General features: G+C 50.4%; 7 protein-coding genes across 7 annotated transcripts; 4 read left to right on the top strand and 3 right to left on the bottom strand.

The window, feature by feature from the left end:
- Positions 1-496: 496 nt before the first annotated feature.
- On the top strand, positions 497-1,530 carry FMAN_05034 (putative RPB9 DNA-directed RNA polymerase II, 14.2 KD subunit; the record flags this gene model as incomplete). The annotated part of the gene is made up of 3 exons (XM_041828186.1): positions 497-757; positions 1,334-1,423; positions 1,486-1,530. 3 exons carry the CDS (start codon positions 497-499, stop codon positions 1,528-1,530), a joined length of 396 nt encoding a protein of 131 aa, XP_041679074.1.
- A 581-nt stretch (positions 1,531-2,111) lies between these two features.
- FMAN_05035 (putative 50S ribosomal protein L14) lies at positions 2,112-2,630 on the bottom strand (the record flags this gene model as incomplete). Its single annotated transcript, XM_041828185.1, has 3 exons — positions 2,112-2,407; positions 2,480-2,564; positions 2,616-2,630. The coding sequence occupies 3 exons, from the start codon at positions 2,628-2,630 to the stop codon at positions 2,112-2,114; spliced, it is 396 nt and encodes a 131-aa protein (XP_041679073.1).
- Positions 2,631-3,553: 923 nt separating this feature from the next.
- FMAN_05036 (putative Histone-lysine N-methyltransferase SET9) lies at positions 3,554-5,617 on the top strand (the record flags this gene model as incomplete). Its single annotated transcript, XM_041828184.1, has 2 exons — positions 3,554-3,652; positions 3,710-5,617. 2 exons carry the CDS (start codon positions 3,554-3,556, stop codon positions 5,615-5,617), a joined length of 2,007 nt encoding a protein of 668 aa, XP_041679072.1.
- A 397-nt stretch (positions 5,618-6,014) lies between these two features.
- FMAN_05037 (uncharacterized protein) lies at positions 6,015-7,468 on the top strand (the record flags this gene model as incomplete). Its single annotated transcript, XM_041828183.1, has 3 exons — positions 6,015-6,359; positions 6,409-6,467; positions 6,517-7,468. The coding sequence occupies 3 exons, from the start codon at positions 6,015-6,017 to the stop codon at positions 7,466-7,468; spliced, it is 1,356 nt and encodes a 451-aa protein (XP_041679071.1).
- Positions 7,469-7,630: 162 nt separating this feature from the next.
- FMAN_05038 (uncharacterized protein) lies at positions 7,631-7,893 on the bottom strand (the record flags this gene model as incomplete). Its single annotated transcript, XM_041828182.1, has 2 exons — positions 7,631-7,726; positions 7,777-7,893. 2 exons carry the CDS (start codon positions 7,891-7,893, stop codon positions 7,631-7,633), a joined length of 213 nt encoding a protein of 70 aa, XP_041679070.1.
- A 1,366-nt stretch (positions 7,894-9,259) lies between these two features.
- FMAN_05039 (putative APE3-vacuolar aminopeptidase Y) lies at positions 9,260-10,898 on the top strand (the record flags this gene model as incomplete). The annotated part of the gene is made up of 3 exons (XM_041828181.1): positions 9,260-9,518; positions 9,575-10,716; positions 10,773-10,898. The coding sequence occupies 3 exons, from the start codon at positions 9,260-9,262 to the stop codon at positions 10,896-10,898; spliced, it is 1,527 nt and encodes a 508-aa protein (XP_041679069.1).
- A 352-nt stretch (positions 10,899-11,250) lies between these two features.
- Positions 11,251-12,193, bottom strand: FMAN_05040 (uncharacterized protein; the record flags this gene model as incomplete). Its single annotated transcript, XM_041828180.1, has 2 exons — positions 11,251-11,644; positions 11,718-12,193. 2 exons carry the CDS (start codon positions 12,191-12,193, stop codon positions 11,251-11,253), a joined length of 870 nt encoding a protein of 289 aa, XP_041679068.1.
- Between the last annotated feature and the right edge of the window lie 829 nt (positions 12,194-13,022).

The following is a 13,022-nucleotide window of genomic DNA, read 5'->3' as shown; positions in this document are numbered from 1 at the left end:
ATTTTACTATCATCTGGTGTTCACGAATCTACGGACTTTGAACAGCGCCCGTCAATCACAAGCCTGCATAATCACCAATTTCTCAGCTGTGAAGCCTCTGAATTTGTGGCTGGCTGCCAACTGTCGATTATAAACCCAACACAGCCCAAGCCCAAGCTCAAGGCACCAAACCCAAAAAAAACCCAACAAGCAACCAAATTCAAGGACTTGCACAGAAAAGTGGGACAGGAAAACCAGCGGAAGCCAGAAGCCCCTCCCACTTGAACTATTTTCCAGCCCTGTCGCCTTTCATCCATCACTTCTCTCCTTCTTTCTTCTTCAACAACAGCACGACCTCTATTCTAGAGCAACAATCGCCATCCATCATTCACAGCTTGAAATATCTATTCGACATTTCAGCTTTCAGATTTGTTTTTGCTTCTTGCATCTTCATAAAAAGCAACCAAGCATTCTCCTCAAATTGAACCACCCATACCACCACCACTCGACCGATCAAATGGCTACCCCCCAATCCACCACCTCTTACGAGGGCGCCGACGGCGACAAGAAGCTCGAGCAGATCACCTTCCGATTCTGCTCCGAATGCTCAAACATGCTTTATCCCAAGGAGGACGAGGATGCTCACAAGCTTCAGTTTACCTGCCGAACTTGCCAGTACACCGAGGACGCCAAGTCTACCTGCGTCTTCCGCAACGTCCTCAACACCTCGGCCGGTGAGACCGCCGGTGTCACCCAGGATGTTGGCTCCGATCCAACGGTTAGTCATCTTCCACCTGTTCTCTGTTACGGCTGTGGCGGAGTCATCTTGTGCACCTCGTGCGGCCAGCCCGATTGCCAAATGGTCGTCTCCAACGAGAAAGTCAGTCAGCCCATCACGGGCATGTGCCAGTTCACCTTGCCATGGGAGGATCCTTTCGCCGACTACGACGAGGAGATGATGGACGAGGACTACGATGACACAAGGACCGAGTCTGATGACTTCCTCTCCGACGCCAGTGAAGAATTCCTCGAAGAGATCTCCATGTGCTATGATTCGTCCATGAAATGTGAATCATGAGCATCTTCAACAAACATTATGTATGACGACAATTATGTAATTGACGACACGACACGACTGGCACGACTATACTATTCTATCTTGGGCTGGCTGGCACATGCTCTGGGCTTCTGCATCATCATCCGGCGGCGAGCAGTTGGCGGCCGACCGTTCACATGACAAAGTATAAGTTGGAAACAGCAGTTGGAGCACTGGGTGTCTCGCGTCTTCTTTGGAACCCGCTTGTCATCGCTTAAAGACTGCTGGCTGACTTTATCTCTTTTTTGCGCGCTGCAGCTCCCGCGATCTACAAAGACCTGCCCTAGTTGCCAGCACACCGAAGCTGTGTTTTTCCAGTCTCAGCAGCGAAGCGCTGAAACCGGCATGGTAAGTTGAACTCTCTCACACGTACATATGTTTCAGAGATCAGCTCACTAACGTCACGATAGAAACTCTTCTACGTCTGCTGCGAGTGTGGTCACATTTTCACTTAAGCGAAACCTTGTATCGATACCCGGGCAACGAATCGTCGACGCCCAAGTTGTGGAGGATACTCGCATCATCATTTGAATTCGCAAGGCGTTTTTAGAGAGGGTTGTGGCATGGTTATGCCACCGGCGCCAGGTTATAAGGAGGGAAATGCAAATTGTATTCTATCAATGATCCTGTATAAGACTGCTTAAAGCAGTGAATGAGATTTTGGAGGAGGGCCACAAATGTACCAAGCTTACCCCAGTTCTTTCGTCGTTTAAGACTGAGAGTCAAGCTTCTCATCACCTTCCGTAGGAGGGTTAAATTGTCAAAATGCATCTGCAGTTTTTTAATCATGCAAAATAAGTTCCTTGACATTAATTGTTCCAAGTTATGCTACCACAGTGACTTTGAGTTTTGAGAGGTGAAAGGTGTCTGTATTTTCGTATCAACGCCTCGCAAATGCCAAATGTAGTAATATTCGTAATTGTACAGTATTCCACTCGTACACGGCTGTATGTAGCCAAACCCATTCCCCTGGTCTATCCTGTCTTTTGTAAATAACCGCCCATCCACGCATCACCCTGAACTCCTTGCCAAATTTTCATGCCTGCATAGGCGCCATTGACAGAATCTTGCTCCACTTCTTGCGCTTCAGCTCAGCTCCAACAGCACCGTTGATACGTGATCCGACGGGATCTCCAGACTTGTTCAGTAGCACACAAGCATTGTCGTCGAACTTGACGACTGAGCCGTCTCGGCGCTGTGTAGGGTATCGAGTTCGGACGACGACGGCGTGGCGGATATCACCTCGCTTGACCTTGTTGGCGGCAGAGATACCGGCCATACCACCGGAGGAGCTACCACGCTGCTCCTGCACGACGACAACGACACGGTCACCTGAGGTGTGTTAGCTAACTGTTGAATTCTTTCGAGAGGATCGAGTGAGGTGTTCGTGGGGGTGTATCGTACCGATTCGGGCATGTCGTTTTTGGCCGACGACCAAGACGCATTCGACCAGGGCAGCGCCCGAGTTGTCGATGCAGTTGAGCATTGTCTACCATGGTCAGTCAGCAAGTGATTGAAAATATGGGAAGGATTGAAGTACCTTTAATTGAATCATCTTGGCTGTGTTCCGCGCGCGGAGGTTCAATACTCAACTCTCACCACAGTCTCACTCGGGATATCATCAATCAATCGCCCAACCTGTCGTTGAATTTTTGGACTAGGATCACGTGCTCACAGCCACAGTTGAAGCCACACTTGTCCCAGCGGAACCCATTGGATCTCAGCTGGGGTAAAGAAACCTGGAGATATCGTGTCGTCTTATCATGAGATTGTCTTTATGACTGGCATTTGAGAGTATAATACCGAAATAGCACCTCTTTGATTCTGATCTCTACTGTACCTCACTCCCTAACAAACAACCAAGACCCTTTGATCATTGTATCCGTCCCATGGCTTGACAACTTGAGCTGAAATGATGTTTGAGAGTGATTTCCTAGGCCTACACAGCCCCACTGGTCGCCTGGCCAATGCCCCAAACCGGCCTCGATCCAGGGAAGAGGAACAAAGCAAGCCCCCCTAACCTCGAAAACACCCGAGCGAGCTACCACCATGTCATTCCACCTTGAACATCACTTCCCTCCTTCAAGCCAGATTCCTTGAAAGGCACCCGCACCACGATCTTTTACTCACCCAAGTCTCAGCCTCGTCTGTCTTTGTTCCATCGATAAACGCTCCTTACCCATTTAGAGAGACGGAACCTATGACGTTGCGGCACTGAGTTAGCTGAAACCGAGCATAAAGCGCTTAACTTTGGCTTCTATCTTTCCAGCTCCTGCGCATTGCTCTGCAAGATTCGAAAGGCTTCAATTGTAGCATCGTTTGGCAAGGCTCTCATATACTGGGCCAAGGATCTACATCTCCGCTCTTTCTCGCTCGGACTTTTACAGCTAGTTTCGAGGGACACGTACGCTCTTTTATTCCTTGGACGGCAGCTTTACACAGCAGGACTGGCTTGGGAGTGAATTCATATTAGGCAAAATGCCTCCGTCACAGAAAGCGGCTGCCAAAAAGCCGCGCATGACGTTGGCACAAGTGTCAGCATATGATGACATTCTCACTGACGCCCTGGTTGATCATGTGAGTGGTTTACGGCTGAGCATCGCTCATGAGGCAATGCGACTCTAACACAGGCAGGTCTTTTACTGGACAACAGTCCCCAAAAACCGCACATCATATCATCCATCCAGAGGTGTGAGGGAGGAGGAGATCGCCAAGATCTTGCAAGAGGAGGTGGTTCTCAAGAAGGACTTGGAAAGTGCTGAGAAGCGATTGCTGGCAACAAACGGGCTGAAGCGGTTTCACAATGGATTGAAGACCGACAATGAAAAGGAGAATTTCCGACGGCATCTTAGGCGATATGTTCAAATCTACCTTCCAGATTGTCCGTGGGAGGTCAGCTCGACAAACCGATACACAATTGTTACTCACGAGGCTGCCGTAACAGCCAGACGACCTATCCGACGCAACGAGGCCATCAAATATCTATCCGGTGTTCAAGTCATTATCACACCAGAGGAGGAAAAGGCAATCTCATCTCAGAAGAAGGACTTCAGTATTGTGGTCAGCTCACGAAGCAAGTGCACCAGCCTGTTTATGGGCCCTGCCCGCTTTGCGAACCACGATTGCGATGCAAACGCCAAACTTATGAGGACGAGCCATGCAGGAATCGAGATTGTCGCAACAAGACCCATCGAGGCAGGGGAGGAGGTCACGGTTACTTACGGAGACAACTATTTCGGGGAGAACAACTGCGAATGCTTGTGCAAGACATGCGAGGATCTTTTACAGAATGCGTGGGAACCAGAAGAGGGTACAGTGCCAGTGAAAACTAGTATTGAGCAGGAAAAGTCAGAAGGTTACTCATTGCGGCGACGACGGAGAGATGACAGTATCTCTGGGTCTTCGCGAACACCATCAGTCACTCCTGATATGCGACCACGGATTACAAAAGCGGCTTCGAGAGGATCAAAACTAGCTCGCGATTCATCGTCAGTCAGGTCTCCGCCCGCCGAGCAAACCAATAATCGAAAGCGACAGCATGATAGTCTGGCAACACCCCCTAAGACTCCGGCAAAGCGACAAAAGGTCTCGCCTGAGAAGACTGTAATTATCATCGACGATTCGTCGCGCAGTACATCTGTCACTGCCAGTGAATCTTCAAGCGGTGTTGTCGAGACAGATGTCACTTCGCCAGAGAAGGAAACTCCGGAGCCTCTAGGACATACTCCATTGAAAGGGAATGCGAACAAGGGCAGTCAACAGACAGAGGGGGCACCAGTTTCGCCGCAGAGCAGTCAAGGTTCACGATCACCGCAACAGGCGACTGAAATGACGAGAGAGAGAACCCGTCGAAGTGGTCTTGAGAGCATGACTATCCAGGCCATTCTAAATGCTCCTCTAGAGTCCGAGGCTGAAAGTGAACCTGAACCGGAGAAGCTCAACGAAGCAACTGTGGTACCTCCACCAACCGAGCCTATCGCAACCAGTATTGAAACTGTCGAAGACAATCAAGTGGCTGATGAGGATCAGCCAAAACGAAAGAAATATCAGCGTCGTGTCTATAAGCAGGACACGCCTCCATCTAGAGTGCGAGTGCCCGGAGATTACCTCCTCACACCGCTACTTTTATCAGAACCTGAGATGGCCTGGATCCAGTGCACCATCTGCGACGGTTACTTTGTACAACAGAACGCATATTTTACACGAGCTTCATGCCCTCGTTGCGAACGGCACTCAAAGCTTTACGGGTACATCTGGCCCAAGACGGACAAGGCCGGACCGCACGACAAAGAGGAGCGCATTCTCGATCATCGCACAATCCATCGATTCCTAGATCCCGATGATGAGCGAAAAGTGAGGTGCCGCAAGAGTTTTGGAAATCTCAAGACAGACACAGAAGAAACGGAAGAGCTCGAGCGGGGCCGGAAGCGACACAGCACATCAGGCTTGATGGGGCGAACGGGTCCTTCAACAGAACAAGACTCAGGCCATCGAAGAAGTGGAAGGCTTCGTAGAGTGAACAGTAGATTCTTCGACCCATGATGAACGTACGTGGAGAACTGTTGGACATAATTCGGACCGAGCATGACTTTTTTTTTTTTGAGGCGAGCGGGATTTATAATTGTATACTTTTGTTTCAACGGCATTGCGAGACCAAGAGGCCTAGTTTAGATAAATGACCCACCCTCTGGACAACGTTATTCATTATAAATGTTTCAATGCATCGAAAGAACGAATGCTCATCGCCCGTCGCCGATGTGAAGATTCGCGCCCTGCATACCGTAGATCTGGAGCTTTCCGAAAATCCAACGTCAAAGATTTCTAATCACAACGTCATTGACCCATCATGAGCCAGTATATAAATTCCTGTTCCCAATTCCCAAGATGAGGTTTCTCAAGGATCGTTAAGCATAACAATTCTATCTCAACACTCATCACCATGGCTGCATATCTCACCAACCGCATCTGCCATCCTCACCACGGCATTCCCGTTTCCAGACCCGAAACCCCTGCTCCCGCAAAGACTGAGAAATGCAGCCATCCTATTGTCAACAAAGCTGCAAAGGGTGTTCCATTCTTCACCCCCGAGCAGGATCCTCCGCCTGGTCTGGCTATTCAGCCCAGCGATGGAAGACCTGTTCCTAGACTCTTCCAACCACTCAAGATTCGAAATGTCACTATGCAGAATAGAATCTGGGTCAGCCCTATGTGCCAGTATTCTTGCCATGAAGGATTCATGACGCCTTGGCATATTACGCATTATGGCGGTATGGCCCAGCGTGGTGTAAGTGGCGTTGGAACAGTGAGATCGACCAAAGCTAATCTTTTTGTAGCCGGGGCTTATGATGATCGAAGCAACTGCTGTTCAAGCTAATGGTCGAATTACGCCTGAGTAAGTATATTCTCAAAAATTGATGTGGTTCTCTTGTTAACTATCACAGGGACGCTGGTATCTGGCTTGACGCCCATGTCGACACTCTTCGCAAGAACGTCGACTTTGCACACAGCCAAAATACAAACATCGCCATCCAACTCGCCCACGCAGGCCGCAAAGCAAGCTGCGTAGCACCCTGGCTCAGCGCCGGCGCCACAGCCACCGAGGAAGTCAACGGCTGGCCCGACGATGTCGTGGGACCCAGCGACGAGCCCTTCAACGAGAACATGCCCACCCCTCGCAGCATGAGCATCCAGGAGATCAACCAGCTCAAGAAAGATTTCGTCAAAGCGGCCAACCGCGCCGTCACCGCTGGTTTCGACGTGATCGAGCTTCACTTTGCGCACGGCTATCTGGTCAGCTCGTTCCTTACGCCGAGCGTTAACAAGCGAACGGATCAGTATGGTGGAAGTTTTGAGAACAGAACGCGCCTGGCGCTTGAGCTAGTTGAGGAAGTTCGTGCTGTTATCCCCGAGACGATGCCGCTCTTTGTGAGGATCAGTGCGACAGATTGGTTGGATACTAACCCTGAGTACACCGGCGAGAGCTGGACTGTTGACGAAGCCGCGAAGCTCGCTAGCCTCTTCGCTGAGCGCGGCGTCGATGTTATTGATGTATCTAGCGGCGGAAACCACCCGCAGCAGAAGGTTCAAGGCGGACCAGGTTATCAAGCCAAGTTCGCGAAACACATCAAGAAGGTCGTTGGCGATAAGATGCTCGTTAGTTCGGTGGGCAGCATCAAGACCGGTACACTTGCTGAGGAGATCATCTCTGGAAAGGAAGATGGTGTCAAGTTGGATCTCATTGCGGCTGGGAGGATGTTCCAGAAGAACCCTGGGTTGGTGTGGGCTTGGGCTGATGATTTGGATGTTGAGATTCAGCTTGCGCATCAGATTGGGTGGGGATTCGGGGGACGGGCTACGAAAAAGCAGGATCATGTCAAGATGAGCATTCCTTGATTGTGTTTCGGTAGGAATAAAAGGGAGTAGTTCAAGGGTAGAGGTAGGAATTCAAAATGTATGTATAAAAGCTTTGATGTGAGGGATTGGTTGACAATAGGCAAGACAGAATAAACAACTTGACAACTCGATTTCGTCGTTTCCGAACCATATGTTGACCGATCATATCTGACTGGCATATTTCTGTTCCAGCAATTCTTTCTCCGATCTCCCTTCTTCAACTTGCTTCTCCGTAATCATCGGTTTCTTGTCATTGATCTACAACTTCAACATCAACAGGCATTCCTTCGTGGTATCCCTCAACTTACCTGATACTGCGCATCAGTGGGTGAACTGAACCGCTTACTGACAGTCGCATACATGTCATTCTTCCACTCGGTCACACGAGCTTCAAGCCCGATATACAGTGTATAAGCAGGATGCATGTTGAGTTCTCGTCCTGACTTGAGATGAAACGTGATGAGAGAAGATGAAGTTCAAGGCTTGAGTTAAATTTAACTGCGGCATCAGCGGTATTAGGATGTCAGCACTTTATCTATGCCTGCTCGCTGAGTGAGCTGACGGTATCTTGATGGTCCATCTGGGTAGCCTGGGCGTAAGCATGGTAACCCAATGGAGATGGAAGTACAGAGTTGGGGGCTGTGATGCGTGGCTGTCTAATGGCCTAAAATGATACTCATTGTTACGCCGTGTAGTTTTTGGGTTGCACATGGAGGTATGCTTGGCGGTTCTGGACTTGTCAAAAGGAGGGTATTCGGACTAGTATGGATGGACTTGTGGCGCCTCTCACATCACGATGATTTTGGTAACTTCATCCTGTGACTTACTTGTCGTAAATCGGCTTTCTATGCTGTAAACTTATCTATCACGCTTTTCTCTCAATTTTTTAATGTCGTCTGTTGCCAATTCAATGTAGATATAAACCAGTTGACGGTTTGATAGAGTATTACGCAGATGCCAAAAATGTAGGGAAACCACCAAGTATCCATGATTCGGCCCTCTACACTGCGCTCGGCCATGGGATGCCAAGGGGAGGCAAGAAAGCGTAGGAGCTCTATCCTTGAGGATAAATGACGTAGATAAATTTAGGGGTTGTTCAGTACAGATTTGGGAGAGCTTTATATTAGGCCTCTTCAATACTTTAGCTCACTTAAAACTCGGAGGTTTTCGTGCTTCTTACGGGATGCTTGCCTACCTAGTAATGCAGGTCAAACAGTGGCCTCTTATGCTCATGGTGACTTGCGCATCTGGACATCAGGACCTGAAGCCGATTTCCATGGCATCATCTTATGAGCTTCTTGCACGATGTTCCTCCTTGTCTTCCGTTATTGGCTGTGGTGAATCCAATGCGAGGCGGGTAGATGCATCGATTCTCAATATTCTCGATATACCGACGACAAAGGAACATCCCTGTAGTAAGTGAATGCAACTAGTAGCTGGATTTTACCAGTAAGTATCCATCTATGGGAGCAAACAGTTAGTTTCTCATAGCTCTTGTTCTCATTCAAGATCCGCTTCAATGTGCCATCAGAGTCCAGGGTAGCTATCGCCGATCATCGCCAAGACACAGCTGAGACAAATCGCGGGGACTAGGGCAAAGATAAGCAATGCCTCGGGTTCCTGGCAGGGCAACCAAGCTAAGCTACAGTGAGCTAGGAGCCTATAGCTCCAGGTCCCAGCATCATCACGTCACAGGCTTGTATCACCTGCGCTCCAGTCAGGTCCATGCCTTAACCAGAACCCTCCCCTTCCATCCTCCTCCCTCTCTCCTTCACCATAACAAACCTCAACATGACGACAAAGGGCCTTTGCTTAGTCGCCGCCACGGCCGCTCTCCAGGGCGTGTCAGCTCTTCAGATCCCTCTTAACCTCCAAGTCCCCAAGCTCTCTTGGAATCTCTTCGGTGATGATCTTCCTCTGGTAGATACCAAGGAATTGCAGAAGAGTATTAAGCCTGAGAACCTTGAGGCTAGAGCAAAGAATCTGTATGAGATTGCCAAGAATGGAGAGGAGGAGTATGGACATCCGACTCGTGTCATCGGCAGTGAAGGTACGTTCTCCGAAATCGGACTGTTATCATGAACGCAATGACTGATTGTTCTCAAGGCCATCTCGGTACGCTGTCGTACATCCATGCTGAGCTCGCCAAGCTAGGCGGCTACTACTCCGTCTCGAACCAGCAATTCCCCGCTGTCTCGGGCAATGTCTTCGAGTCGCGTCTCGTCATCGGCGACTCTGTTCCCAAGCAGGCATCCCCCATGGGTCTGACTCCTCCGACTAAGAACAAGGAGCCCGTCCACGGAACGCTTGTCCTCGTCGACAACGAAGGATGCGACGAGTCCGATTATCCCGAGGCCGTCAAGGGCAACATTGCTCTCGTCCTCCGTGGAACGTGCCCCTTTGGCACAAAGTCCGGCAATGCTGGTAAAGCGGGTGCTGTCGCTGCCGTTGTGTATAACTATGAGAAGGATGAGGTTCATGGAACTCTCGGTACCCCTTCGCCTGACCATGTTGCTACGTTTGGTCTTGGCGGTGAAGAGGGCAAGGCTGTTGCCAAGAAGCTCAAGGATGGCGAGACCGTCGATGCTATTGCCTACATCGACGCTGAGGTCAAGACCATTTCCACCACTAACATCATCGCCCAGACTCGCGGTGGTGATCCCGACAACTGTGTTATGCTCGGCGGTCACAGTGACAGTGTTGCCGAGGGACCTGGTATCAACGATGATGGATCCGGCAGTATCTCTGTGCTCGAGGTTGCCGTCCAGCTGACCAAGTACCGTGTCAACAACTGCGTCCGCTTCGCCTGGTGGGCCGCCGAGGAAGAAGGTCTTCTCGGCTCCGATCACTACGTCTCCGTTCTTCCTGAAGATGAGAACCGCAAGATCCGTCTCTTCATGGACTACGACATGATGGCCAGCCCCAACTTTGCCTACCAGATCTACAACGCCACCAACGCCGAGAATCCCAAGGGTTCAGAGGAGCTGCGCGATCTGTATGTCAACTGGTACGAGGAGCAAGGCCTCAACTACACCTTCATCCCCTTCGATGGTCGCAGTGACTACGATGGTTTCATCCGTGGTGGTATCCCCGCTGGTGGTATCGCCACAGGTGCCGAGGGTGTCAAGACAGAAGACGAGGTAGAGATGTTTGGCGGTGAAGCCGGTGTCTGGTATGATAAGAACTACCACCAGATCGGGGATGATCTGACCAATGTGAATTACACCGCGTGGGAGGTGAACACCAAGGTAAGTCGCACCCAGCCAATGTCTTGTTCAGAAACCGTGACACTAACACAGAACAGCTCATCGCCCATTCCGTCGCAACATATGCCAAGTCGTTCAAGGGTTTCCCCGAGCGAGAGATCGAGACGTCTGTCCAGGGTTACTCTGACAAGACCAAGTACCACGGTAGCAAGCTCTACATTTAAGTACGGGAGTAAGTTGTTCATTAGGATCGAGTAGCAAGAATAGCATAGCATAGCACAGCACAATGAGTAATGGGTGATTGATTAATTTGAATGGATATCTCTACGTTGAAATTGCAAATGCCTAGCTAAATCGACTCCAAGTGAAACGAAGCAAGAAAACAAAAAAAACATCATTACACGTAATATCCGTTTGGTAAAATGCCCGTCTAAGCCCTCCAACCGGTTCCGTAGCCAGACATGGCCTGAAATGTCTCGCACTATTTCCCACCTAAACACCGACTTTGCAAGTTTTCATCTAATAAGATGATGATCCACTGGGGATAGATTGATAGTTACTGATTGATAATGGGTCTCATCGAGCTGAAGCGAGATCATATGGAGTTCCCATCAAGACACCACCAGTTGGAAACTCGCAGCTTCCGGTCTGGGAGGGGATCATCTCGGTATAGTACTCAAAATCATCACGCAGCTCCCTCAGCTCGATGGGCAGAATGACCTTGGATAGAGCCTTCGGGGTGGTGAGCTTTGAGAGGGTTCCGGAGTAGGGGGCGGGTCTGTGCCCCACATTGGCGGGGGTGATCTCGGGGCTATCGGGGGTCTGGGCGCCCGATCCCGTTGTCTTGGCAGCCGAGGATCCGGGGCGACTCTGTCGTAATCGAGCAGAGAGGTTGACGTTGAATGTGAGAAGTCTCGCCACGCGATGCGCCAGCTCGTCGCGACTGTTCTTTGCGTCCTTTTCTCCCGGGCTTTTTTGCACGTGTCAGCAAAAACAATGCACTTGTTCATCTAGCGGTCCGTGTGCTGCGTCGCTTAACTCACCAGTTGACTATAGTCATCATCATAGCATACGAAAGATTATGCCATCTCAACCTCGCACACAGGGCCTTGATCCTCTTCTCGAACTGCTTGGCGGCATCTTCAGGCGTGGTCCTATTGGACTGCTCGTCGAGGGCACAGCATAGCGACGAGAGGCGTGTGAAGGCGAGGACCGTGTCTGTGAGGGTGGCGACGAGGGTGTCGAGAGAGATCCAGGCGGCGCGGGCGGGGAAGGGGATCTGGTTGTTCTCGATGAGGTTGAGGGTCTTGTAGAAGGCGTGGACGGAGGATCGACACTCCTTGACCTCGCGGAGGAGGATGTTGAGGATGGCGGTGTCGTGCTGCGGCGAGATGTTGAGGTCGCTGAGGATGTCGATGGCAGCAGCGCCGACGTCGAGAAGGCCAGTGATGGCTGTGGTGGTAGGGAGGCCGACAACGGCGGGATCCATGTCCATGTCGGCCTGCAGAGCGGAAGGCATCTATCGCGGTATCATTCAATGGTGAAGGTCCCAAGTGTTAGGTAATCAATTGTCGAAAGAAGCAACGAAACGAATTGATTTGTAGTGAAGTGAGGCTCAAATCAAGATGCAGATGTAAGTGATGTAAATGCCAAAGGGTCCTGAAGTAGACGGGATGGAAATTCTTGGCAGAGGCTTCTAGGCCCCCTTTGGCTTAAATGGAAGTTCAAGCCAAGCCCCCAGGTCCAGGTCCAGGTCCAGTTCAGTTACAAGAATTTGTAAACGGGGGGGAAGCACAGCGCAAGAAGCGAGAGGGGGTGGTCTTCTAAAAGCAGGAACCGAAAAAGCGAGAGAGAGTGAGAAGAGGCAGGGGGAACAACAGGTAGATAGATGTAAGTAAGCCCCAGGGCTGGGATGGGGGGTAGGTATTATTTTTAGGCGCGAGCCAAGGGGAAAAAAGAGTGCGAAAGTCTGGAAGAGACGGCACCTGAAAGGGCCCCAGAGGCGCCGCAGTTTCAAAGGCAAGGCAACTTTCAATAGGCAAGACGATGAAGCCGTACTTCCGAGACAGCAACGGGCTTGTCCACTAGCGGATGAGGTTGAGTGGAGGGTGGGATTGGGGAATGGCCTGGCCCCCCCCTTGGAGAGGAATTTGTGGTGCCGAGAAGCGAGTTGGAGTGACATGCATCTAATTTAGACAAGAGATCTGAGCACAAATGTCGAGGTGTGAAGGATGTGTGATTGTAGACGGTAAAATATCACCATTCAACATTCTATATCTCTACATCTTCTTTGAGTCTGTCATTATCTGCATATAACTCCTCTGTCTGTGTTTGTTCATATGCTCCCT

This window comes from Fusarium mangiferae, assembly GCF_900044065.1.
Source record: "Fusarium mangiferae strain MRC7560 genome assembly, contig: FMAN_scaffold003, whole genome shotgun sequence".
In the NCBI taxonomy this organism is placed as follows: domain Eukaryota; kingdom Fungi; phylum Ascomycota; class Sordariomycetes; order Hypocreales; family Nectriaceae; genus Fusarium; species Fusarium mangiferae.
This window is presented reverse-complemented; position numbering and strand designations above follow the sequence as displayed.